The sequence below is a fragment of the Triplophysa rosa genome, linkage group LG2 (genome assembly GCF_024868665.1).
Source record: "Triplophysa rosa linkage group LG2, Trosa_1v2, whole genome shotgun sequence".
NCBI lineage: Eukaryota > Metazoa > Chordata > Actinopteri > Cypriniformes > Nemacheilidae > Triplophysa > Triplophysa rosa.
The window spans coordinates 10309806-10337426 of NC_079891.1; the positions used below are offsets into that span (position 1 = coordinate 10309806).

General features: G+C 41.8%; 1 protein-coding gene across 8 annotated transcripts in view; it reads right to left on the reverse strand.

The window, feature by feature from the left end:
• The window catches only part of skic3 (SKI3 subunit of superkiller complex), a 164243-nt gene that overhangs the window by 123048 nt on the left and 13574 nt on the right, over nt 1-27621 (reverse strand). For all 8 annotated transcript variants that reach the window (XM_057358598.1, XM_057358590.1, XM_057358625.1 and 5 more), the window contains 4 exons: nt 19236-19334; nt 19023-19131; nt 8736-8876; nt 402-503 (listed from right to left, as the gene is read on the reverse strand). In XM_057358598.1, the coding sequence (XP_057214581.1) occupies nt 402-503; nt 8736-8876; nt 19023-19131; nt 19236-19334 (451 nt within the window). The remainder of the gene's footprint in view (nt 1-401; nt 504-8735; nt 8877-19022; nt 19132-19235; nt 19335-27621) is intronic.

Consider the following 27621-nt stretch of genomic DNA (forward strand, 5'->3'; position numbering starts at 1 on the left):
TGTTCAAAAAATGTATTGCAATTCAGTTCACACTTCAACCGATTTGAATCGTCACACATTATAATCGATTTTCAACCGGCTCACGGTGAATCGTTACATCCCTAGCTGGAATACACTACAATACTTTTACAATCTGAACAGATTTTTTTTAACTAGGCATCATACACTTGCAGACTTTTTGAAAGTTTCAGATAGAAACACACTAACTGATAAAATCTGCAGACTGGCACAGACTTTCTGCAACAAGTCCAGACTGAAAATCTGGGGAAAATCTGAGCAAAAGTCTTGTAATGTATTTTAGCTTTAAGACACAAAGTTGTTTAATACAGATGCACAAGTGTAACTATGAGATGGCAAATGACTTCTATTTCTACCTAATACACATTGCTGTACTGTGGTACCTTGACTGGACGATGTGATACAGTCAGCGTATCTATGCGTTTTTAGCTGAGCCAGAGCCAGATTATACAAACCGATGATGGAACACTGCCTTTGTTGTAGTCCTGCAGGCAAAGACGTAATGAATGTTGGTGAATAAATGCTAATAAAATGTTAATAAATGTTAATCAATGTTTTTTAAAATTTTGGGAACAGGTTTCACATTCAGTGTTTACTTAAACTACACCATCTAATACAGTGATCCTCAATAGGCGGACATCGGCTTCATTCAATCCGGACCGCAAGACGTAATGAATCATTTCAAACATCTATTTATTTAGATTGAATTTTAAATCGAAAACAGCACGTTTACATCAATAGTTTAAATTGAGCAGCACATCTACATACCTGAGCTGTAGGCTACACATCACACGCACTCATGGACGTTTTAAGTTAACAATACTTTGCCGCTATATACAGTATGTCACATTCTATTGCTGGCAGACCAATACAATACTATCCTCCAGGCCCAGCGAGAGGACCGCGAGAGCTTCCGGAGCTGGGTTGACCAGGGGGTTCGGTCAGAGGCGTCCGCTCCCGCGACGACCGCCGCGTTCTTACAGCTGTCGAAGATGGAGCCAGAGGATGACCCGGAGGCGTTCCTCGACCTCTTCGAGAAGACGGCGGAGACTAGCGGCTGGCCCCCGGAGGATTGGGCGAGGCGACTCCTGCCGTTGCTGTCGGGGTAAGCGCAACTGGCGGCTCGGCCACTGCCCGTCCAGAACCTCCTGGTCTTCAACGACCTGAAGAGGGCCATCCTGCAGAGGGTCGGCCGTAGCCCGGAGGAGCATCGTCAGCGATTCCGGTCGCTGGGACTGGGCGAAAGCAGCCGGCCCTTCGTGATGGCCCACCAGCTCCGGGACTCCTGCCGCAAATGGCTGCTACCTGGGAAAGGCGACATCGAGGACATCATTGACCGCGTGGTGCTGGAGCAGTTTATCGCTCGGCTTCCGAAGAAAACGGCCGAGTGGGTCCAGTGCCACCGCCTGACGTCGCTGGACTCAGCCATCCACCTGGCGGAAGACCAGATGGTGGTGTGCCCCGGGGTTGGTGAACCCCTCCCGGCTGTCTCTCTCTCCTCTCCGGAGGCTGTTCCTCTCTCCCCCTCTTCTCTATCTCTCTCTCCTCGTCCTGTCCCTGGACCCAGGTCCCGTCCACCCGTTCCGCCACGAGTGCCCCTCGACGACGGTTCCCACAGCCCGGGGACTACACAACCGGGTACCGCGCTCCGCCCCGGGGATTTCAGGACGGCAATGGGTCCACCCTCTCTCCGCGCCCTTCCCGTGCTCCACTTCCCGCCACCCGGATGGCGGAGACGCCTGGGCCGGCCTGTTGGCGATGTGGAGACCCGGATTCCCGACACGCCGCAGGCTGCCCCCGGTCAGAATGGATGGTACCAAATTCCTGTGAGTATAAGGGGGGTACATTCCCGGCTCTGGTGGATTCCGGTTGTAACCAGACCTCCATCCATCAAAGCCTGGTTCGGCCCGGGGCATTGGATAATAGCCGCATGGTTCGGGTACGGTGCGTACACGGGGATGTGGTGAGATATCCTGTAATCCCCGTCATGATTCAATTCAGGGGAGAAAAGCATAGAGTTGAGGTAGCGGTTAACCCACACCTCCGACACCCGCTAATCTTGGGAACTAATTGGCCTGCATTCGCGGAATTATTGGGGTGCTTTTGCGCGGGTGTCGCTTGGGGTCTAGAGGCACCGGGAGGCGGCGCGCTCGTGCAGGCAGGAGAGGCTGTTTCAGGGGAAGCGAGCGGATCCGAGGGGCGAATCCTCTCGGAACGCGATGACTTTCCCCTGGAACAATCCCGGGACGAATCTCTCAAGTTCGCCTTTGAACAGGTCCGCTATGTGGACGGTCAACCTCTCCAACCTGCCCGACCGCGCTCCTACCCGTATTTTGCAATCATAAAAGACCGGTTGTATCGAGTGACCCAAGACGCTCAAACAAAGGAAGATACAACCCAGTTACTAGTGCCACGGGGCCGCCTGGAAAAAGCATTTCCCGGCGGCACATTGTAATCCCATGGCGGGGCATTTAGGACAAAACACGACACTAAATCGCCTCATGGCCCGATTCTTTTGGCCGGGCATTCACGAGAACGTACGCAGGTGGTGCGCCTCGTGCCGTGAATGTCAGCTGGTAAACCCTCCGGCCTCCCCAAAAGCGCCATTGCGCCCATTACCGCTCATGCAGGTCCCCTTCGATAGAATTGGTATGGACCTCATCGGGCCATTAGAGCGGTCAGCGAGAGGACATCGATTTGCATTAGTCTTGGTGGATTATGCAACCCGATATCCCGAGGCAGTGCCGCTCCACAGCATTTCCGCTAAGAGTGTGGCGGAGGCACTGTTTCGCGTCATCTCCCGCGTGGGGATCCCCAGGGAGATCCTCACAGATCAAGGCACGGCGTTCATGTCACGCACGATACGCGAACTTTATGAATTATTGGGCATTAAATCGGTCCGTACCAGCGTCTTTCACCCTCAAACAGACGGGCTGGTGGAACGGTTTAATCGCACGTTGAAAACCATGATTCTTAAATTTGTACATTAGGACGCCAAAAATTGGGATAAATGGTTAGAACCCCTCTTATTCGTGTTGCGAGAGGTCCCGCAAGCCTCCACTGGGTTTTCCCCCTTTGAGCTTCTCTTTGGACGCCAGCCCTGAGGGGTTTTGGACGTCCTGAGAGAGACTTGGGAGGACGGACCCTCCAGCAGTAAAAACGAAATTCAACATGTCCTGGACCTGAGAACAAAACTCCATACACTGTGGCGGCTATCTATGGAGAATTTGTTACAGGCCCAGGATAAACAGAGCCGGCTGTATAACAGGGGAACCAACCTCCGGAAATTTTCACCGGGAGAAAAAGTGCTTGTATTACTCCCCACCTCGAGTTCCAAATTACTGGCGAAGTGGCAAGGGCTGTTTAAGGTCACATGGCAAGTGGGAGATCTCGATTATGAAGTAGTACGGGTCAGATAGGAGCGGGGCACGTCAAATTTACCACCTCAATCTCCTTAAATAGAAGAATCCAACAGTGACTGGGCGAGCCCGATAGTTTTGGTTCCCAAGACGGACGGCTCGGTCAGGTTCTGTGTGGATTATCGCAACGTGAACGCGGTATCGAAGTTCGATGCCTATCCAATGCCACGGGTCGATGAATTACTGGACCGGCTAGGCACGGCTCGTTTTTATTCGACATTGGACTTAACGAAAGGGTATTGGCAGATCCCCCTATCGCCATTATCTAAGGAAAAAACAGCCTTCACCACGCCGTTCGGATTACACCAATTCGTGACACTTCCGTTCGGCTTGTTCGGAGTGCCGGCCACCTTTCAGCGCCTCATGGACCGTATCCTCCGACCTCATACGGCATATGCCGCTGCTTATCTAGATGATATCATCATTTATAGTAATGACTGGCAGCGGCATATCCAACACTTGAGGGCGGTCCTGGGAGCGCTGAGGGCGGCCGGTCTCACGGCCAACCTGAAGAAGTGCGCGGTTGGGCGGGTGGAGGTTAGGTATCTGGGCTTCCACTTGGGACACGGACAAGTGCGGCCCCAAATTAATAAGACCGCAGCCTTTGCGACCTGCCCGAGTCCCAAGACCAAAAAGGAGGTAAGACAGTTCCTGGGGCTGGCGGGATATTACAGACGTTTTGTGCCCAACTATTCGGACCTCACCAGCCCGCTGACTGATCTTACTAAAAAGGAGGCACCAGATCCGGTCCAATGGACGGAGCAGTGCCAGCAGGCGTTTTCCCAGGTGAAGGCTGCCCTGTGTGGCGGGCCGCTCTTACACTCTCCTGACTTTTCTCTCCCTTTCTTGTTGCAGACTGACGCGTCGGACAGGGGGCTGGGTGCCGTCCTGGCACAGGAGGTGGGGGGTGAGAAACGGCCGGTGCTGTACATTAGCCGCAAGCTCTCAAAGAGAGAGACTAAGTACAGCACCATCGAAAAAGAATGTTTGGCCATCAGATGGGCCGTTCTCACCCTTTGATACTACCTCCTGGGCCGGGAATTCACCCTCTGTTTGGACCATGCTCCCCTGCAGTGGCTCCACCGCATGAAAGATACCAACGCCATGATCACCCGTTGGTATCTGGCGCTACAGCCTTTAAGTTCCAGGTGGTCCACAGGCCGGGTGCCCAAATGGTTGTAGCCGACTTCCTCTCCAGGAATGGGGGGGGCTGCAGGCCGGACGGCTCCCCGGCCTGAGGCGGGCGGTGGGGGTATGTGGTGAGGGGGGCTTGGTTTAGCGAGGTCTGCGGCAGGAGAGAGAGCCGGGAGACGAGCGGTAAGTGAGTGGAGTAAATACAAACAACCAACACCTGTGTCTCAGTCCAGTAAGGGCGCGGGGAGACAATATATAAAGACCCAGGAGACGCTCAACGGGGAGAGAGAGAAGGACTGCACATGGGCTGCCACGGTCACGGAACCTCGCAGGAAAGAACGAAGGACTTTGCTGGATTATTATCGTCTCAAGCCAGGCTGAAGGAAAAGCTGTGGATTTATGTGTTGTATGAATTGACTTTTTATTTTCTCATGTGGCAAAGCAATAAAAGCTTGTGTCAGTCCCACCAACCTCGTCCTCTTCCTTCCTTAATATAGGGAACCCGCTACAAAAACATAGTCTTGTATTCAGAACAATATGGTCGTTTCAATCGCTGAATCAAAAATGTATGAGAATTAAATGTCAAAGCTCAAAAACAGACAATTAATCGTCATAACCGTCAAAGCCCTAAAACAGACAATTAATCGTCATAATCGCAATGATTTGACAATTAATCGTCAGTAAAATGTCATAATCGTGACAGCCCTACCAGAGCCTACAACAGCTTTCTCAGTTACTAGGCCTTCTATGTTCCATCCATAATGTGGGTATCAGCATGTAAAATAGATGGCCTAACAAAACATCAGATGTTATTTTTCATGAACATATTCACTTGGGCTCAAATTGATGAAATCAGGGCTGTCGCCAGGGGGGTGCGAGGCCCTGTGCGAACTTGATTTGCGAGGCCCTTTGGAGGAGAGAATGATTTTTATGATAGTTCTCAAAGAAAACGCGCAGTGACTCTGTTGCTATAGTAACGAACCCAACTTTCACACGCATCGGATGGACAGAAAAAACGCTCTCTCTGTTATTAATGTTGTAGATATTTGATCAAAAAGTTTCAAAAAGTCAATCGCCGTGTACGTGCATAAGGTAAACAACACGAATTTAAAGTGAATCAACAGTTATGCAGGTATAATGCGATCATGTATTGTGTGCTCGTGCTACGAAAAAATCGGTCTGTGCTAAGAATAATAAGAATAGGTGCATTAGACAGAGCTGCGTGTTTGTGTGCATTGTGCTTGTGTGTAACAATAATCAATGGCGCACTGCATTGAGTCCATAAAACTAGATGCGGACACGGAATCATGTTATTTAAAGTGTCACGAAACCTCCCCTTTCAGCTACATTCTACCTCACTGTCGTTTTTATAAAATGCAATTAAAATGGGCATGAACGCTGTGAGAAGATGAGCCGTTAAAAATCTGCGAAGGTTCCGGGATGGGAGACGGGCGCTCCAATCACAAGGCGCTGTCATGAATAATTAGGAGAAATGTCTTCTCATTGGTCAAGAAAACAGTCTCATGAATAATAATGAGACACCGACGCGTCACATCCTTTGACGTTGGCCAGATGAGGATTTTAAACCCGGAAGGCAAAAGTAGCGCAAAAAAGCTAGAAATTAAATAGTTTTCTCTACTGTAATAACTTACCGTTGCTAGCATTGTTTTCTATGATGTGCAACACAACCAACTTTGTTTACATCTAAATAAATGTCGTTTAGTGTTTCGTGGCTCTTTAAATACTGTATGTAATCTGGCTATTCTGCGTGTCTGAGTGAATGAGGTGCACATATTAACATACTCAAGTGATTCTCGAGGATTTGTCTGTGTCTGCACTGTATGAGGATATAAACACATAAACTACATCTCCAGAGTTTCTCTGAGAGTTTATTTTACAAGCATTTTACCGCTTGAGTGAAGCTATCATCAAATACACTAAACTCAAGCATCTTCCCAACTACCCGTCAAAATAAAAGTCCCGTTAACTTGAACAGTCAGACGAATAAATACTGTAGTATTTGCTAAAGGAAATTGTGGTACCCTTGTAGTAAATTGATAAACTGTAGTAAACACTGTAGTATACTCTAGTAAGGTTCAAAGACACTATAGTATCTAGGAATTCCACTGCAGTTTACTGTAGTAAATAACACTATAGTATACTACAGTAATGTATGTGGACAAAATATACCTCTATTGTATAGTAAAAAAATGAAATACACAGAACAAATTTAGGTAACCTAAAAATTATATAGCTCTAACTTATCCATCTGTGTGTAACATTAATGTCATTTGTCAGTTACCTGCCTATTCAAGGGATAAACTGCACAGACATTTTATACTTGTGCTACAACTGTTTGGTCTGTGCTACAAACTTTTAAACCTCTGTAGCACCAGTGCTATGTGCAAAAAAAGTTAACGTACAGCCCTGACACCAACAATAATTACTGCTTGCCTTTGTTCTATAGCAATCATGGAGAATGTTAACAAATTGAGGTGGCCGCAGCGGACACTAGGTAAAACGCTAATAAGCAAACTTGACCAATCAGGATCCAAAACAATTATATTGACCCTTGAAATTAAATATATTTTTTTATCTTCGGACAAGTAATATTTGTACACGGACAAGTAAATAACAAATTTACTTGTCCGAAGGACAACCACATGACAATGCTTAATGTCAAGCCCTGCAAGCACTTCACTCACCACTCATAAAGCAATAAATGTTCAAATAAAAATTTGGCAGGGCTAAAATGTTTTTTACACACTCGCACCAATGCGACCCTGTGAAATTTCCCCTCGCACGTTATAAAAAACAATCGCATTGCGACCATTTTGGTCGCAGTCTAGAGCCCTGGGGAATATCCCATAATGACACAAATGTTTCTTTCCAATACACGTTGGCCACAATTATTGGTACCTTTGTAATTAATACTTTCAATCTTTTCGTTTATGTTTTTATTTTTCAATCTTTTGGTATTTGATTTAATTCATGATGCCATGTATCTGAACAAGATGTACAGAACCTCTGGTATAAAACTAGGTGCACGAAAATAAAGATCCGGCAGTATATTTGAATGAATGATTGAGGCATTTATATAGCGCTTTATTGTGTATTGCTGAACACCCAAAGCGCTTTACAATCATATGAGGGGGGTCTCTCCTCAACCACCACCAGTGTGCAGCATCCACTTGGATGATGCGACGGCAGCCACAGTACAACGGCGCCAGTGTGCTCACCACACACCAGCTATAGGTGGAGAGGAGAGAAAGAGATAGAGCCAATTCAATATTTAACTGTGGGCATGGTGAAAGTTTTATATATAATATAGACACACATTCGGTTTCAGGCAGATTTGTAACATCTCCAGTCGATTAAAACTTCTTGATCATTGCACTGATGTTGGAAATGGGAATTTTTATTGTTTTAACTATTTCCTTAAAGCCACTTTCTATTTAGTGTAGCTCAACAATCTTTTGCTGCACATCCGAACTATATTGTTGTGATATTTCTCCCTCTTCCAGACATTGTTTTTTTATAAAATGTTGGAATTTTCTAGACTTTTTAATAAAAGATAAAAAAAAACAACGCAGATATATTTTCACAGCCTTCTTTGCTCGTATTTACCAAAGTTACCAACTATTTTGTCCACGTCTGTATTAACCTTTTGAAGTGAATCGATCGGTCTGTGCAACAATTATTTAATATTAGTGGTATTCTACAGCTTCTGTGTTTGAAACTTCAAAAGAAAATCAATCGCACTCAAGTGTCCTTCTCCCTAAAGGGAGATTGGCAATTGTTTATCTCATAACGTAGACATTTGGACCACACTTGGCAAACTGAGTAATAAAGACAATGCTATTTTCTCTTTATCCGAGATGACACTTCGCATTGCATCCCCTTTAGCAGTACCTTTCAAGGGCACAAAAATGACATTTGGAACGCGCTCTTCCTGACGCAACCGCTGACCGATTGCCTGCTGCTATGATGTTGACTGTTTCTGTTTTGAATTTTCTAAAAACGGCACCTGAGTACTTACATTTTATAAACAAATTAACTAATGGTCTGCCCCAACCTGTAGAAAAAATCCTTAACGTTGAGCCCTGATAATATACTCAAAACACAAAACATCTGTGAGTTCATTACTGATATATATTAACTCACCCAATTTAAGACACTTGATGGCATCCTCATATTTCCTCTCTTGGAGAGCTTTAACACCGAGGCCAAAGTTAGCAACTGAGTTGTTTGGATCTAATTCTGAGAGACGTCTGAAATAGCACACAGCTTCCTCACTGCAGTCACCTGCAAGGTCAAGGAATATTTATATAGACAAAGTGCTTCACAAACAGGAGCAAAAGACACACATGATAAAACATATCACACCAAATATTCTTATCTAATAGCTTGAAAATAATAAAAACAAGAAATCATAATAACCTGCCACATCACAACTACTACCCGACAAAAATATACATATGAGAATAAAACCAAGCTATGAGTAAGCCTGAGAGAAAAGATATGTTTTAATTGATACTTTAAAAGTGAGTTAGTTTCTTTTTAGTTAGTTTCTTTATTTATATAGCACAATACAACAACGGTCGTTGAACCATTGTGCTTTACAAAAGTTGGTAACACTTCAGTATAGGGGGCAATTCTCACTATTAACTAGTTGTTATTAGCATGCCTGTTATTGGCATATTGCCTGTTTATTATAGGGATGCACCGAATGTTCGGCCACCGAAAATGTTCGGCCGAATATGGCAAAAAACGCAAGTTCGGTGTTCGGCCGAATATGTGAAGTGGCCGAATATGACTCGTGATACGATCAAGCAGCAACCAGCGCAGAGAAACATTTTGGCAGTGCGTGCGTGTGTGTGGAGCATTTTAAAGTGTCACAGAAAGACACAGCACGGGACTTGCCGCACGGAAGTAAATTTCCGAATGAAAGCATCTTTACCGGTCGGTAACTTTACTTCAGACGGAAGCGGGCTGTCTGAAAGTAGCCCCACCGCTCGCGACATCCTTTGACATCATACAGTGGTCGCGTACACACAGTTCCCTGTTCTAAACAACTTGTCAAAGTATGTTCTGTGCACCTTCTGAGAGAACTGTCAGCTTTTGTGGGTGGAGTTTGGAGAAGACGTGAACTGAAATGGTTGTCAGTCAGCATCAGTCAGAATTGCTTGCATTGGATGTTTTTTTTTCTCAAATCATTTTGCAATGTAGCCTAAAATAATCCAACAGTTTTAGTTTATTCGTATTTTAGCTTATAGCCTAATGTGGAATGACACTTTTTAATGAAGTGTTTTGTTGTAGGGGTACAGAGTAACTTACATTACATTCTTTTAGCAGTCAGTTATAGGCCTAATTAATATAGGCTATTCATGAAGGGAGAGGGCTCAATTTTTTGCTCAATTTTATATTAAGTTGTATTGTATTTTATTGAAAAGCAAGACAAATTATAAAAAGCACATTTTGACTATTCAGTTTGTGCAATAGTGAAAAAAACGGCTTAATAAATAGAAGAAATGCAAAAAACCATGTTCGGTGTTCTTTATTATTCGGCCTTCGGCCAAGTGATTCACATTATGTTCGGCTTCGGCCAAGAATTTTCGTTTCGGTGCATCCCTAGTTTATTAGTACTCATAAAGCACATATTCTGCATGTCCATACTCTACATCCCTAATCCTACCCAATACTTTAACCTAATAACTACCTTACTAACTATTAATAAGCAACAAATTAAGATTTTATTGGGGGAAAAAGTCTTAGTTAATGGTTTGTTAATAGCGGGAATTGCCCCCTATTCTGAAGTGTGACCCAAAAGTTTTTTAAATATAAATTGTAAAAACAAAACAGAAAAACATGCAATAAGAAATAAAACATATACAAATACAGCACACTTCGGATGACTCACATGCTATATAGGCTTTTTTCTAAAAGGTGAGTTTTGAGTTTGAAACAGAGATTCTGTAGTGATCAACCTAATGGATAAAGGGAGGCCATTCCAGAGTTTGGGGCCGACTATAGCAAAAGCCCGGTCACCCTTTCTTTTTAGCCTTGATCTGGGGACCTTCAATAGTCTCTGATTTGATGACCTTAAACATCTAGCCGCTATGTTAACAGTCACACTGAACTGGCAACCAATTCAGAGAGAATAGGATGGGTGTAATGTGCTCAAATTTACGTGTTCCAGTGAGGAATCCAGCAGCCGCATTTTGGACTAATTGCAAACGATTTATATAGTAGTGACTAATTCCTACATAAATTGAATTGCAATAGTCCAGACAAGAAAATATAAATGCATGAATTACTCTCTCAAGTTCAGAAGGGGTTAAGAAACTTTTAACTTTAGCCAGAAGTCTTAAATGAAAGAAGCACGATTTAACAACTGCATTTACCTGCTTATCAAGATAAATAAAAACCCAAATTTCTAACAGATGGTTTTACATAAATAGCTAAGCTTCCAGCACTTGAGTTAGGTTGCCAGATGAGGCTAACAGTCCAAACACTATTGCCTCAGTCTTACTCTCGTTTAGGTGCAGAAAGTTTTTGGACATCCAAGCTTTAATATCTGACAAACAAGCAGTTAAAGCAGACAGCCCAGCATTGTCATTTTGCTTTATGGGCACATATATTTGTGTGTCGTCTGCATAGAAGTGAAAAAATACTCAATGTTTTCTCAAAATTGAGCCCAAAGGGAGCAAGTATAAGGAAAATAAAATTGGGGCAAGAATAGATCCTTGGGGAACCCCATAAATCAGATGTGCTTTTGAAGATGACCATCAATTTATATTAACAGAGAAGGTTCTGTTGTTCAAATAATATTTGAACCAATTCAGTGCAAGACCCTTTATACCTGCACAGCATTCAAGATGAGGAATAATGGTGTCATTGTGTTGTCTTTCAGGCAAAAATTCAAATGAACTTATATTTTGAAGAGACTCTTAATTTGAAGGGTTTTGTCTCAACGAAAAGTTCCTGGTTCTCGGGTTGTTTTTGGTCAGTAGTTGAGGAGGCTAGCCGGATTTACTCAGATACATTTCTGTGTTCTACTGCATGTATAACAGTGTAAACGCCACAGAGGCAACGTCGTAAGTGAATAATTTTATAGTTACATTAATTAGTTAGTGATAAAAAATATTACTGTATGAAGAAGGCATTTGATTTATTTGCATTTAAAAACGTTTTATTTTCACTTATTTACATGAGAAAGGCACGTTACAGAGCTAAATGGTAATTTTTTATAGTTTTCTTTGTTACAGTTTTCACTCTGACCTTGTAAAATGAGAAAAAGAGCCACAGTAAAGAGCATCTAAAGCTTACTACGACTCGAGTCTTCATTTAGAGGAAGAGTTTAGCTAGTTGTATAGCTGCAGTTTCACTATGTTGTGTGGACAACATAGTGAAAAGACGTTAAAAGGCTGGCGTCATACATCGTGCTAAGATGGAAGCTAAACGAAGTGACAAGATTTCCGTAGCTAGTAAAAGAAGTTTGCGGTCATCCGCAGCATCCACTAGCTCATTAACATGTGCACGAGCCAAAGCGGAGGCAGCTAGAACACGTCTTGCATTTGCTGAACAAGAAGCTAAAGCTAAAATAGAAAGAGCTGCTAAGGAAGCAGATCACCAAAGAGAAAAGGCTGACAGAGAAGTTACATATCAGCTGGAAAAAACAAAGAAGGATGCTGAGCTAGAAGCGCTCACTATTCGCAGAGAGGCAGCAATGGCCGAAGCGGAAGCAGCAGTGTGGGAAGCGGCAGACGCTACAGGAAATTACGTGGTTTTAAATGAAGTAGGCCCATCAGAAGAGGATAAAAATGGAACGGACAGAAGAATACATTACATCTCACTTCAACCCTCAATCATATAAAGGCCATCTTTCTACTGACTCCCCAGCTCAAGCAGCCATTAAAGCTAGCCAGTCACCAAGTCAGTCTCCCGGTGTGTACGTCCCGCCATCAATCAAGATAGAAAATCAGGCTCCGCATGGAGAATCTGACCGGCAAAGGGACTCCACAATGAGCCACACCAACTCGAACAGGTCGACACAGCCCTTCTATCCCCAGGGTGCACCAACAGCTTCCCACAGTGGACCCACGACTGAACACCTGGCACAGTACTTAGCTCGTCGGGACCTGGTGAGTTCAAGTTTATATCAATTTGATGATTAGCCTGAACATTATCGTGCTTGGCAGTCACCGTACAACAGTGCCACTCAAGGGCTAGGCCTCACAGCTACAGAGGAATTGGACTTAATGACAAAATGGCTTGGTAAAGAATCCAGCAACCATGTCAAATGTCAGTGTACATAACTAACCCATTCATAGCACTTATGAAGGCCTGGGAACGCCTCCAGGAATGTTATGCAGCACCTGAAATAATCGAAAAGGCTCTCTTCGAACGGCTTGATAATTTCCCAAGAGTTTCAGGAAAAGAACAGGTGAAGCTACGAGAACTAGCAGACATGTTAATGGAAGTGCAGTGTGCCAAGGAGAACGGCTACCTCCCAGCTCTCTCCTATCTGGATACCGCACGCGGCATTGAACCCATAGTTGCAAAACTGCCCTATGGGCTTCAAGAAAAATGGATTTCAGTCGGTTCAAAGCATGAGAAAGAAAATAGGGGACAGTTTCCACCATTTGAATTATTCAGCAAGTTTGTGTGCAGTGAAGCTCGTAAAAGAAACGACCCTAGCTTTGCTATTCCAGGTACTAGCAGCTTGCCCGCAAGGTCTGAAAAAAACCTTCTTCAAAAGGCACAAAGTACCCTATTTCGGTCCACAAGACAGACGTCGCCTCAACAAGCCCAAGCATAAACAAAGGTGTCAGTGACCTGAACAAAAGCTGCCCAATACATGGCAAGCCCCATCCTCTCAAGCGCTGCAAAGCCTTCAGGGCCAAAACGCTGGAGGAAAGAAGGGCCTTTCTCAAAGAAAAAGGAATCTGCTTTAAGTGTTGTGGCTCAACTACTCACCTCGCTAAGGACTGTCCTAACGCAGTTAAGTGTTTGGAGTGCGATAGCACCTGGCATGACTCTGCCATGCACCCTGGACCCGCACCTCAAGTCAAAGCCCCCTCAACTCCACCACACAAGGGCGGGGAGGAGGAAGAAAGCAGCATCATTAAAGCAGTTGTTAACTCAAGCTGCACCAAGGTCTGCGGCACAGGAAACATCGGCTGGTCATGTTCCAAGATTTGCCTTGCGAAACTATATCCTAAAGTCAACCAGACAAAGCTATCAAGGCAAACGTCATCCTGGATGACCAAAGCAACCGGTCGCTGGCAAGGTCCAGCCTTTTCGAGCTGTTTAACATCGAGCGCAAACCGTACTCTTACTATCTAAAGACATGCTCAGGAATAGTGGAAACATATGGGCGCAGGGTTGAAGACTTTGTGGTCGAGTCACTCGATGGAACGACCACGATCCCTCTCCCACCACTTATTGAGTGCAACGATATACCCAACAATCGGTGCGAAATCCCAACCCCAAATGCAGCTCGTCGTCATCCACATCTTGTCAAGGTAGCAGAGCACATCCCAGAGGATGACCCTACTGCTGAGATCCTCCTGTTGCTGGGTAGAGATATAATAAGAGTGCACAAAGTTCGGGACCAAGTCAATGGCCCCCACAATGCCCCTTTTGCCCAACGTTTAGAGTTAGGATGGGTGCTAGTTGGAGAAGTCTGCTTGGGGAATGCACATAATCCAACAGTCAACATCTTCAAGACAACTGTGCTCGACAATGGCCGGCCCTCCCTACTCAAACCCTGTACAAGCTTTGAACCTCTCCCATTTAAGCAACCTAGACAACGCTTGTCTAACAACCGAGAACAAGCAGTCAGGCGCTTCGCATCACTCCAACATAGCTTGAATAAGAAGCCGGAGATGCAACAACAATATGTAGCTTTCATGGGGAAAATGTTGGAGAACGACCATGCAGAGGCAGCTCCACTACTAGGAGAGAATGAAGAATGCTGGTACCTGCCGACCTTTGGAGTGTACCATCCTCGAAAACCTGACCAAATAAGGGTGGTATTTGACTCAAGTGCCAAACACTTAGGTGTGTCTCTCAACGATGTACTCCTTACAGGTCCTGACCTCAACAATTCTCTCCTCGGAGTTTTGATGCGGTTCCGGAAGGAAAAAGTGGCTATCGTGGCAGACATACAGCAGATGTTTCACTGCTTTTTGGTGCGAGAGGACCACAGAAACTGTCTGAGATTCCTGTGGTACAAGGACAACGATACAACAAAAGAAATCGTAGACTACAGGATGAAAGTTCATGTTTTCGGCAACAGCCCATCCCCTGCTGTGGCCATCTACGGACTCAGAAGAGCAATCAGAGAGGGCGCACAAGAACATGGGACTGACACAGTTGACTTTGTGGAGCGCCACTTCTATGTGGACGACGGCCTTTGTTCTGTGTCGACTGATGCTTAAGCTATCGACCTGTTAAGCAGAACACAGACATCACTGGCCGAATCAAACCTCAGGCTCCACAAGTTTGCCTCAAACAGCCAAGCAGTCCTGGAAGCTTTTCCATCTGAAGACTGTGCTACAATCGCGAAAGGTGTGGACTTAGGTGGAGAAGCTGCACCCGCTCAACGCAGTCTTGGTCTCCTGTGGGAGATAGCAAGCGACACATACATCTTCTCTTTGGCAAACGACATCAAGCCATTTACTCGCCGTGGTGTCCTCTCCACGGTGAATAGTGTTTTCGACCCCTTGGGTTTCCTGGCCCCCGTCACAATCCAAGGCAGACTCCTCCTCCGGGAACTCACCGCCGAGCTGTCTGAGTGGGATGTACCGCTACCCGAAGATAAATTCAGCAAATGGAAAGCTTGGCAGGACTCGCTTCAGGAGCTGAGACACGTTCACGTACCATGGGCATACACAGCAGCTTCGCTAGCAAAGGCAGTGCATACAGAGCTCTGTGTGTTTTCTGATGCTTCGATCAAAGCCGTGGCGTACTTGAAGGCTGTACCAGAAGATGGACAAACTCACATTGGATTTGTCATGGCCAAGTCAAAACTTGCACCTCAGTCGGAACCAACTATCCCAAGACTCGAACTTTGCGCGGCAGTCTTAGCAGTGGAAATGGCAGACCTGATTCACGACGAACTAAATTTGAGCTGGATTACACAAAGTTTTACACCGACAGCAAAGTGGTCCTTGGCTATATCTATAATGAATCCAGACGATTCTATGTCTACATCCATAATAGAGTTCAACGCATTCGCCAAACCACAAAACTTAAATAATGGCACTATGTGCGCACAGAAGATAATCCTGCCGACCATGCATCAAGGTCTATCTCTGCCTCATTCCTGGCACAGACAACGTGGTTAAAAGGACCTAACTTCCTGCTCAACCCTCTCGACAAACCAGATCCAGTTCGGTCATTCGACTTGGTCAAACCAGATCTGGACACAGATATCCGTGTACAAGTGAGAAGCTATGCCACAAAGCTGCAAGAGAAAAGCCTTAGCACAGAACGCTTTCTAAGATTCTCCAGCTTCGACAGTCTTGTTCAAGCTATAGCACTCCTCATTCACATTGTGAGGTCCTTTAAGCTCTCTAAAAACACGGACAAGTGTAAGGGGTGGCATAAGTGTGATCTGTCTCGTACCCCAGATGAACTATCGTTAGCGAAGGAAGTCATCATTGCAGCTGTTCAGAGGAGAGCATTCTCAAAGGAATTTGAAACTTTGAACGCAAATAAGTCAGTCCCTCCAAACAGCAGCCTTCATCGCCTCAGTCCAACCTTGCAGAACAATCTCATCTGCGTTGGAGGCCGACTGAAGAACGCTAACCTGGACATTGGAGAGAAGAACCCCATAATCCTCCCAAAGGATAACCACATTTCCCTGTTGTTCGTCAGACACCATCACACTGAGGTCAAACATCAAGGCCGTCACCTGACGGAAGGAGCTGTCAGAGCGGCAGGACTATGGCTCCTGGGAGGAAAAAGGCTCATCAATTCGGTCTTACACAAATGTATAACCTGCCGCAAACTAAGAGGCAAAATGCAAGAGCAACGCATGGCAAATTTGCCTCAAGAACGCCTCCAAACTTGCCCTCCCTTCACATATGTGGGATTGGATGTCTTTGGACCCTGGGGCATTACCACCAGATGAACAAGAGGAGGACAAGCTGAGAGCAAGCGGTGGGCTATATTGTTCTTCTGTATGAGCTCCAGAGCCGTGCACATTGAGGTCATTGAGTCAATGGACACCTCAAGCTGTATTAATGCCCTCAGGCGTCTTTTTGCCATAAGAGGACCTGCCAAACAACTACTATCTGACCGCGGCACAAACTTCATAGGAGCATGCAGGGAACTGGGAATGAGTGCTGTTCAGAGGTATCTAAACCAACAAGGGTGCTCATGGGAATTCAACCCTCCTCATGCCTCACACATGGGTGGTTCTTGGGAACGACTAATTGGGGTGGCCCGAAGAATCCTGGACTCAATGTTTCTTGAACAGCACACTCGGTTGACCCACAAGGTTTTGTGCACGCTAATGGCGGAAGTGACAGCTATTTCAAATGCAAGGCCACTAATTTCAGTTTCAAACGATCCTGAAGATCCTTTCATTCTGTCACCATCAATGCTCCTAACCCAATAAACTGGAGTTCCACCTCCACCAGGAGACTTCACAGATAAAGACCTCCTCACCAAGCAGTGGAGACAAGTACAAGCTCTTGCCAACAAATTCTGGAATCGTTGGAGTCGAGAGTATCTGCCAACCTTGCAGCGTCGCAAGAAATGGACCAAATCCCACAAAAACCTGCAAGTGGGAGATATCGTCCTTCTCAAACACAGCGAAGCCATCCGCAACAACTGGCCCATAGCTATTATCACAAAGGCCTTCTCTGGAGATGACGGAAGGGTGAGGAAGGTGGAATTGAGGACCACAGATCAGGGACTTTCAAAAACTTTCTTCAGGACAGTCTCACAAGTTGTCTTACTTCTTACCAAAGACTGAAAAGTTCCTGGTTCTCGGGTTGTTTTTGGTCAGTAGTTGAGGAGGCTAACTGGATTTACTCAGATACATTTCTGTGTTCTACTGCATGTATTCAACACTGTAAATGCCACAGAGGCAACGTCGTAAGTGAATAATTTCATAGTTACATTCATTAGTTAGCAATAAAATACTTACTGTATATGAAGAAGGCATTTGATTTATTTGCATTTAAAAACGTTTTATTTTCACTTATTTACATGAGAAAGGCACATGTTACGGAGCTAAATGGTAATTCTTTGTTACAGTTTTCACTCTGACCTTGTAAAATGAGAAAAAGAGCAACAGTAAAGAGCATCTAAAGCTTACTACGACTCGAGTCTTCATTTAGAGGAAGAGTTTAGCTAGTTGTATAGCTGCAGTTGCTACACCGCAGTGAGGACAACATAGTCATGATCGATTGTATCAAACGCGGCACTCAAATCCAGCAAAAGAAGTATTACAGAGTTCCCAGAATCAACAGATAATAAAATGTCATTAGACACTTTTACAAGAGCAGATTCTGTACTGTGATGTTTCCTAAAACCTGACTGAAAAGCTTCAAAAATATCGTTTGACCCTAAAAAAATTCAGTAATTGAACAGAGACAACCTTCTCAAGGATTTTAGAAATAAAAAGGTAGATTAGAATATGCAATATAATGTAGCCAAACCAGAGAATGAAGTCCAGAGGATTCCAGCATTCCTAGATACGTAATTTGCGTAGCAGTAATTCATAGGCGGGGATTATGCTAATTGTGAATAAGCGTGGATGTGCGCCCTGTTTATGAATGATTGGAATTCATTAACATACACACATTTTACTATTCACAAGTATTTGTGAATCCGGAGGAAAGTTTTCAGGAAGGTCTGTTTTATGCGCAAATTACTCTGAATTTACTCATATATTTACGAATGTTTCATGAATGAGGTCCAATGTGCTTAAAAAGTCAGTCTGAAAAGCTGCATGTACTAGAGAACCTGACACTGTGTCTAAAATCGCTCCCTATCTTCTATATAGTGCACTATATTGGGTATAGTTTTCTGGTATATAATTTTAATTCACTTCTTCCCCATATAGTGGACTCAAATGTCATTAGCTATATAGGGAATAGTGAAGGAGTGAACGAGGGAGAGGTTTCAGACACAGCATGAGATTATCCAGCAGAACGTTTACGGCAACAGCTGTCAATTATAAAAGTGGGTGGCTACACCGAAGACTCTTAAAGGGGAAACACGCAATCTGACTATTCCTGAGAATAAGACTGACTGGAAAAATGTCATAAATAACTTAATTTTGTATATTTAGGGGCAAAAACAATTGTAATATAATTACATCTCAGACAACAAAATAAAAAAAACACTAATGTCATGAGCCCTTTAATTCTGTTTTTTACACTCGATGACCACACAATGTACAGTATAATGTATAAAAAATAAACTGACCTGTTTTTATGTAGTGCTCACTGAGGACCTCTAGAGGGTAGGAGAAGGTTGGATAGAGAGACAATGTGCCATTACATATCTCTTTTAGCTTGATCACCTCATAAGGAAGCTATATGATATATAAAAAAAGAAACATTTGTTTTTTACCATTTATAACTGTTTTGTATCATTATAATGGTTTAAAAAAGTAAAAAATTATGCCTATTTGCCAACCTTAGAAAGAAAATTGATGTAATTCTCTGTGAGGCTCCTGTGGGCTTCGCTGGGTACATCTACAGTCAGCTCCAATGCTCTTTCAAATGCTAACATCAACTGTTGTATTACAAAAACACACAATGTAAACTAGTAAACTATGTAATTGTTAATTTAATGTTAACAAAAGATAAATTGTGTCTATATGTATATTTCCTTAAATAAGACATTTTTAAAAAGGTACATTTTACCAAAGAGTGAAGGAAAAGCACCCAATAAGTGCTCAACATACAGTATGTTGTAATTTATTCAATAGTTTTTCAAAAATTTTGATGTGTATAATTTTTCAATGCAACTTTGGATGGCCTTAAATTCATGAAAATGACTCAAATTTTTATGTAATAAGTACTGGTGACCATACATTTAAAGGGACAGTTCACTCAAAAATTGTTTCATTTTGTAGGGTTGAAAAAATAACAGGAATTTGTTGCTGTCATAACCTCTATTTTCTTCCCAAAAGGCACCATTTGCCTTTGTAAAGGCCATAGGAGTACTAATAGTGATCAAACACTGTTGGCTGAGATGTCCAATGTCCACAACATATACTGTACATTTTCATTTGAAAATGTTTTAAAAACAAAATTTACTAACACATTATTAATTAAAATGTATAGTTAATGAACATTTGTTACTGTACCATGAACTAACATGAACATTTTTATTTCCTAAACTTAAAGCTTTATAAATACTGTAAAATTATATTGTTTATTGTTAGTTCATGTTAGTTAATGCATTAACTAATATTAAAAATGAGACCTTATTGTAAAGTGTTACCAAAGGCTTAAAGCTCTATTAGCATTTTTATTTTATTTTAATGATATACAAGCATTTGTGATTTAATTACATAAATCTGCATTACCAGTACAGTACATGTTAATTTATTCTATGTATTTGTTTGTTTGTCAATTTAACCCTCTGGGACTCTTCGTTTAGGAGTCACACTCATTCGCGGTCAAAAGTGACCGAAGCTTAAGTATGTAACTTCTTTTTTCAGGAAAATTAATGTAATACTGTAATAATGTAATGTAATTTTTGTATAAAGGTGTCATGAATTAAGACATCAATTTTAACCCAAGCTTTTGTTATATAATAGGGAATCGTATTCAAGCGAACATCCTGTAACTGTCATAACTGAAAATGCCCTTGTTACTGAAATTACAACTGTTATAGACTGTTACATGACTTAATGTTTGGGGATTTGAATGAACATTTGGACAATCTCAAAGAAGATTTTTCTTTTAGATAAGTACCAAGTTTTGCAGTATGATTACAGTCAAACATTCAATTTTTGTTATAAAGGGAACACGTGGAAAGCCTTTTTGTTACTCAGTATTTGATAATTAAGATATCTAACAAAATAAGGAATGGATAGTGATAAATCAAACACTTTATACAAACATTTTGCAATTAATTGTCATTTCATTCAGTTTACTGGGCCTCTCCATTTAGGGGTCACACTTGGCTCCTTTGCGGCCAAACCTGGCTCCTGTAACTTTTTTTCAGGAAAATGTATGCAATACATTTTTGCATTTTGAGAGAATTCTGTGGTACTAATTAAGTATTTATGTACAATTTGTACAAATTGTCAAATATTTGTTTTAATATAATTTTTCAATTAATGTTTGCTTGAATTTCAGGTTAAAACCGATACCAGGCCGTTAAAATCCAACCTTTGAAAAGCAGATTGGTGTCATCTGGCTGTAAAAAAAAGTAAAACAATGTGTAATGATATGGTGTAACTTCTAGGTTCCTGTGTGTGTGAGTGTATATGTGCACACGTGTGTGCTTGCATGTGTGTGTCAGAAAGAGAGAGAGAAGGAAGGGGGAGAGAGTGTGAGAGAGAGAGAGATTTTTTGATTTTACCATCAAAACCATTTTACCATTTTTGCCTTACCAGTAATTTTTTTTGATTGTGTGTCTGTGTGTGCGCGTGTGTCTGTGTGTGTGCGACTATTCTGCACTCTTGATATTTTAAAGTGTCACCATTTGATTGCTGTGCACTTTTTCAGATCCCTGAACTAGAGAGTAGCAAAAACAACTGCATCACATGACATAAATCGCATAATCGTTTTCAAACACTTTCGTTTTCCTCATCCACACACTTTTTTTTTTACAAAAACACTGTTTCAGTGTGGACGGAAGGCCAAAACGGCGAGACAAAGACATTAATGTGGACAAGGCATGAGATGTTTGTCCAGTACAGTGGGGGTTATAGGTAGCCTCCTGATTGGTTAATTTGATTGTATTCAGATAGGTTTAGTCTCATGGTCAAGGAAAGGATAAAAAGGAAATCTAAGATATGCTCAGTCTTCTCTACTAAGCCTAAGCCTCTACTAACAGAAAAACTAGCTTGTATTGTGTAGTACTTAGGGCAGTCACGATTATGAAATTTGACTGACGATTAATTGTCTAATAAATCATTGAGATTATGACGATTAATTGTCTGTTTTAGGGCTTTGACATTTAATTCGCATACATTTTTGATTCAGCGATTGAAACGACCATATTGTTCTGAATACAAGACTATGTTTTTTTTCTTGGAAATACATCGTAAAAAATTGAGTCATCATATATTTAAGGTTTAGGCTTTTACCTGTCAATAATACAACCGCCAAATACTTGTAAATTGATCAGGTGTGAATTGAAGCCACCATTAAAATACTATCGGTCATAGAAAAGTTTATAGTCTGTTTTTTTCTCACTTGCAAGACTACAATAAAATTTTACTTGTATGTTAATGAAATTTTGGTAGACTGGTTTTCACACTGAGATTTGCTTAAATAATATTAAATTGTACTGCAGGTAATTTGTATGGTATATGCTTTAGTTTTTTTTTTTTAAGTGATTGTGTTGTGGTGGTACATTTTACAAGTATTACCATGCTTTAGTTACAATATATACACTAAAATAAGTAATATGCAGGCACTACAGCTCCCCCTAGTGTCTTCTATAGAGATGTGCAATAATTGCGATGATCTGAAACCATCTGGATGAGGTCAAAATCGCGATGAGACGATTATTTAATAATCGTGACAGCCCTAGTAGTACTGTATGCAATTGACCAATATCGGTATCAGACGATAGTGGTTTACTAAAATCGGTATCGGCCAAAAATAACCTATCGGTCATCCCTACAGTTTAGTCATGTTATAGGAATGCACTCCCACAAGTTTACTGTAGCTATAATCACTGCACTACACTGTTTCCGTCATTGAGAAAACATCATCCTTTCACAGTCAACACGCTAAGTGTTGTCAACTTAGCAAACATTTGTTCTGAATTAGCGCATAGCAACAAACCTAGTGACTTCTTGGATAAACTTTTGCTTTCATTCAGTGGGAAAATTTCGTCAGTACTGTCCCGCGAACGTGAGGTCTTTCCCGACGCAGGTATCACCTCTCTCTGCATCTACTCTGTGCTAAAATTTGGGGAAAATTCTGCAGAGTTCGGCGGAATAGTTTTAAAATGCATTTACATGTGTACTCAAATATGAATGTATGTAAATGTGTTCAAATAGTCTTAAAATTCTACCAGCCTATACATTTAAATGCAGATGACAGCAGATTTGGTTCTGCTTATTTAAAAATAGGCAGAGAAGCTTAGTTATTGATCGATGCTAAGACTGTTTAAACTCTGAATACACCACACCAAATTAGTACTCTCAATTCCTTTGAACCAACAGAAAATGTGCATGTTAAGACCATATTTATTTATCAAATATACTGTATGAAAAAGTACACATTTTATTGTTTGTAGAGTTATACATTAAAGCAAAATGAAAGGGCTTGCGTTCATACATTCTTATGTTGATTTTAGTTTGCAAATGTTTTTGTAAAAAAATATATTTTCCGCATGTTCACAATCACAACAAGAGAATTCACCAGCCATTTGTTCTTGCTGTGAACCGATTTAAAATGATCCAGAGCTCTGTCAAGTAATAGACGGATAAATTACGTTTCCAGATCATCTCCGCGACTAGTTTTGTTATAAACAAAACATGTCTGACATTGTTTGTCCTCCGGCTCATTAAAATTTGTCACAGCAAACAGCGCAACCTAGTAATGCACTCACGTTGTGCGTGTATACTTGACAATGACAAGCGCTAAAATCTGCAGAGTTTTCTGCGGAGATAAGTGGGCGCTTATTCCGTGCTTCCTCATAAGCATTGGTAAACCGAGCATGGAAAAAGACGGAGAGCAGTGTGCGGGAAAAAGACCAGTGTGCTGGCTTTTTAAAAAGTGGGGCACTTCAAAAGCGAGTAAATTTGGATGGTCGCCAGTGGCGATCTCTGCAAAAATATCACTCGCAAATTAATATTTTTTAACCATTTTAGGCACAGTCTGGAGCCCTGTTTGTAAATAGGCACATTGTTACCCAGATGCTGTGTGAAAGAAAACCACTCTTTATGCGATGGAGATTTTGTCAGACGATGTCACGGTTATAAATCAGTACAACAGAAACTGAAAATATGTAGAAGAGAACGATTTTAATAGACAATTAGCTGTATTTAAAAAAAGGGTTTGAGAATAGGAGCCAGAGCCACTGAAAAACAGATTAGTGACACTCCCATAGACGTCCATTGGAAGAATGGAATGCAGGAGTAACTTGTGTCATGGAGGACTCAATAGTTCCAAACATTGCACTAAAGCCCATCCATTTCAGTGTTTCTCAATCCCATTCGCTTGTAGGTTGAAAACACATCTTTGTCAAACTGGCCTTTGTTATAAGGATCTTAAAAATAAAACAGTGTGTGCGTGCGTGCGTTAGGGGTGCGGGAAAATTTCGATTCTTAGATGCATCATGATGCAGACATGGACGATTCTGAATCGATTCACGAATGTCAAAAATCTATTTTCTAAATGTTCAATATTTAATGGCGTGCACATAAGAGACGACGAAGATGGCGGAGAAAGAAATCCGACCGGCTCAGTTTACATTAAAAGCTCATGTATGGAAGCATTTTGGTTTCTATGAAGCTGAAGGTAAAAATGGCCTCGACGAGACCCACATATGCAAGTTGTGTCAAGCTAAACTAACATATTTTGGAAACACGACAAACATGAGAAACCATATTAAAGTCATAACAGGGCTCGACATTAACGCTTGTCTGGGACAAGTGAATGTTTTGTATGGGCGAGTGAGAGAGAATATTACGTGCCCGACCGGACAAGTAACTTGAAAAAAACAACAGTGCGACATATACAGTAATTAGAATAATAAGAATATGTGCATTAGACAGAGCTGCATGTTTGTGTGAAATGCGTTTATCGTTGTTGTGCTTGTTTGTGTGTGACATTAATCAATGGCGCACCGCACTGAGTCCATGTAACTAGATACGGATGCAGAATCCTGTTATTTAAATGTCATCAAGCTGTTTTGCGTGTCTGAGTGAATTATGTGCACAGTTTAACATACAGCACGAGTGATGTTCGAGGATTTATCTGCGCCTGCACTGTATGAGTATATGAACACATGAACTTCATCTCCAGAGTAGTGATGGGTCATCCATGAACAATTCATTCTTTTTGATCGAATCTTTAACATGACTCGGGAGTAACGAGTGTCTCAGCGAGTGATTCGTTCATTTTGTGTTGACCGCGCATGTGCAACATTGTACCAGAAACAGTAATGATAACTTTGTCTCTCAAGTCATTGGGTCCGAGTCATTTCGTTCTTTTATAGCGGAAAGAGAAATGATTAGTTCTTCTCTCGAGTCATCGGGTCCAAGCCATTTCGTTCTTTTATACCGGAAAGAGAAATGATTAGTTCGTCTCTCGAGTCATCGGGCCCAAGCCCTTTCATTCTTTTGTCAAATGGTAGCTCCACAGGCAAACCTGCAGCCTATACCGGAGTCTTCGAGTCCGAGTCTTTAACGTTACGTGACCGCTTCCCGGATCACAGTCAAATGCATGATGTACGTGTTATATGTTGTATTATAGGAAGAAATATTATAAAATGATCAAAAGATGTGTGCAATAAACATCTTCTCTAAAACGTACCGTTCTGTTCTTTTTTCTGTCAGTATATTCATAAATGTTTCTTGTGGATTTCTGCATGTGTTTTTAATTTATCTTAATAACTAACTATTTTGCATAAGAACTGTGCTGGCAAAATATAAACATAAGTAACACTAGTAAAGTCAGTGTTTATGTCTAATGCATATATTACACAAGTGATCTCTTATTAAATAATTGCACATTTAAATGATTTCAATAGCCTATTATTATATACTTTGCAAACTGCATGAGACTTTTTAGTAATAAACAACAACCTGTAAACCTTATTGCATACCTGAGTGACCCAAAATTGTTAATGAATTATAAATACATAACTTTACAGAAATGCATCAAAAGCAAGAGTTAAAAACTGCATGAATATTATGGTGGTTTTTCTATTACAGTATTAAGTTTTTCTATTATTGATTGAGTTTTTATATGAAACAATGCATTTAAACTAGATAAAGGTCTCACACACTTCTCTAACACAGAAAAGGCTATGAGTCTCATAGCAAAAAGACCATAATCTCATGGGTCAAAGGTTACAGGCTAGGTTGAACATCAAGCAGTACCATGAGGCTTCTGCATCGCACGCAAACGCTTTTGAGCACACACAATATGCAGTCTTCACACGAGATCTGGTCTAAAATGTATGGTATAGAGTAGTAAATGTCAATATGACATACATTCGCATTTTAGAGATGGATGTATGTGTCTTTCATACAGTAGCAACTGACAAAATGACGTACATCTACATTTTAAAGATGGATGTATGTACATATATTTTTTAATCCTTTAAAAGATTTTGCCACAGTTAAAAGTTGATGTAAGAAGCTTGATATTTAACTGTGGAATGTCAAAAGAGGATGGACTAACAAAAATAAGTTATGTCATGTAGAACCTGATTGGGAGAAGGTGATGTCAGGTAAATATAATTGGTTTAAACTGTGATAACGACTTGAGAACAGTGTATAAAAGATGGAGTCAGAAGTGTAATTGTTAGGCATCTACAGATGAACTCTGTTTGTCTCACTTTGCTTGCTCGAGCAAATAAAGATTGAAACCTCTTGAAACCTGGCTCTCTGGTCTTCGTGAATTCTTTCAACATTGGCTGATCAACTTCTTGCCACGACAATATTTGTAAGGGAAGTCAGGAAATAAGTTATTTTTGTATGTAATACATTAAACACGCATCTGTCATATCACGTGACAAAAGAACAAACAACTCAAACCCGAAGACTCGGGGGATGAACTAATAATTTCTGTTTCCGGCACAGTCTACACAGACTGGCCTATGGTGTTGTCACGTGACAAAAGAACGAACGACTCGGACCCGTGGACTCGGTAGGTGAACTAATCATTTATGTTAACTGTACATGCAGCCTATGGGCAAAATAACGAATGACTCGGGCATGAAGTCTCTAGAGTTGAGCTATAATCCTTTTTGTTTCTTGTACAGATTTCAAAATCATATCATATTGCGTGTGCAGGGGGGAGGGGAAGGCTGAACTAAAGCATGTGCACATCCATTGCCAACAAAACACAGACATCAGTTTCACTCACCGCATGCGGTTCATGTCCGGCATCTTTTAGCGCTAGGACGGCTCCATATATCAGTTTCAAACGAACTCCAAATCCAGCGTTATGGATTTATACAACATTCATCACCCAAATGCAGTGAACAAACAAACACCTGAACTTCGCGAACATATGCTCTCTCTCTCTCCTGCACACAAGTGAAAGTGACGTCTGCGCATGCACCTTCTCCTGCTCTCCTTGCTGCCGCGTGCTTTTCTGGGAGAATTGTCCAATAAGGGATAGGGCTGTCACGATTATTAAATAATCGTCTCATCGCGATTGTTTGACCTCATCGCGATGATTTCGGATCATCGCAATTATCGCACATCTCTATAGAAGACACTAGGGGGAGCTGTAGTGCATCTGCATATTTTAGTGTATATATTGTAACTAAAGCATGGTAATACTTGTCAAATGTACCACCACAACACAATCACTTAAAAAAAGACTAAAACATATACAAATTACCTGTAGTACAATTTAATATTATTTAAGCAAATCTCAGTGTGAAAACCAGTCTACCAAAATTTCATTAACACACAAGTAAAATTTTACTGTAGTCTTGCAAGTGAGAAAAAAACAGACTAGAAGCTTTTCTATGACCGATAGCATTTTAATGGTGGCTTCAATTCACACCTGATCAATTTACTTCATTTACAAGTATTTGGTGGTTGTATTATTGACAGGTAAAAGCCTAAACCTTAAATATATGATGACCCAATTTTTTCCGATGTATTTCCAAGAAATAAACATAGTCTTGTATTCAGAATATG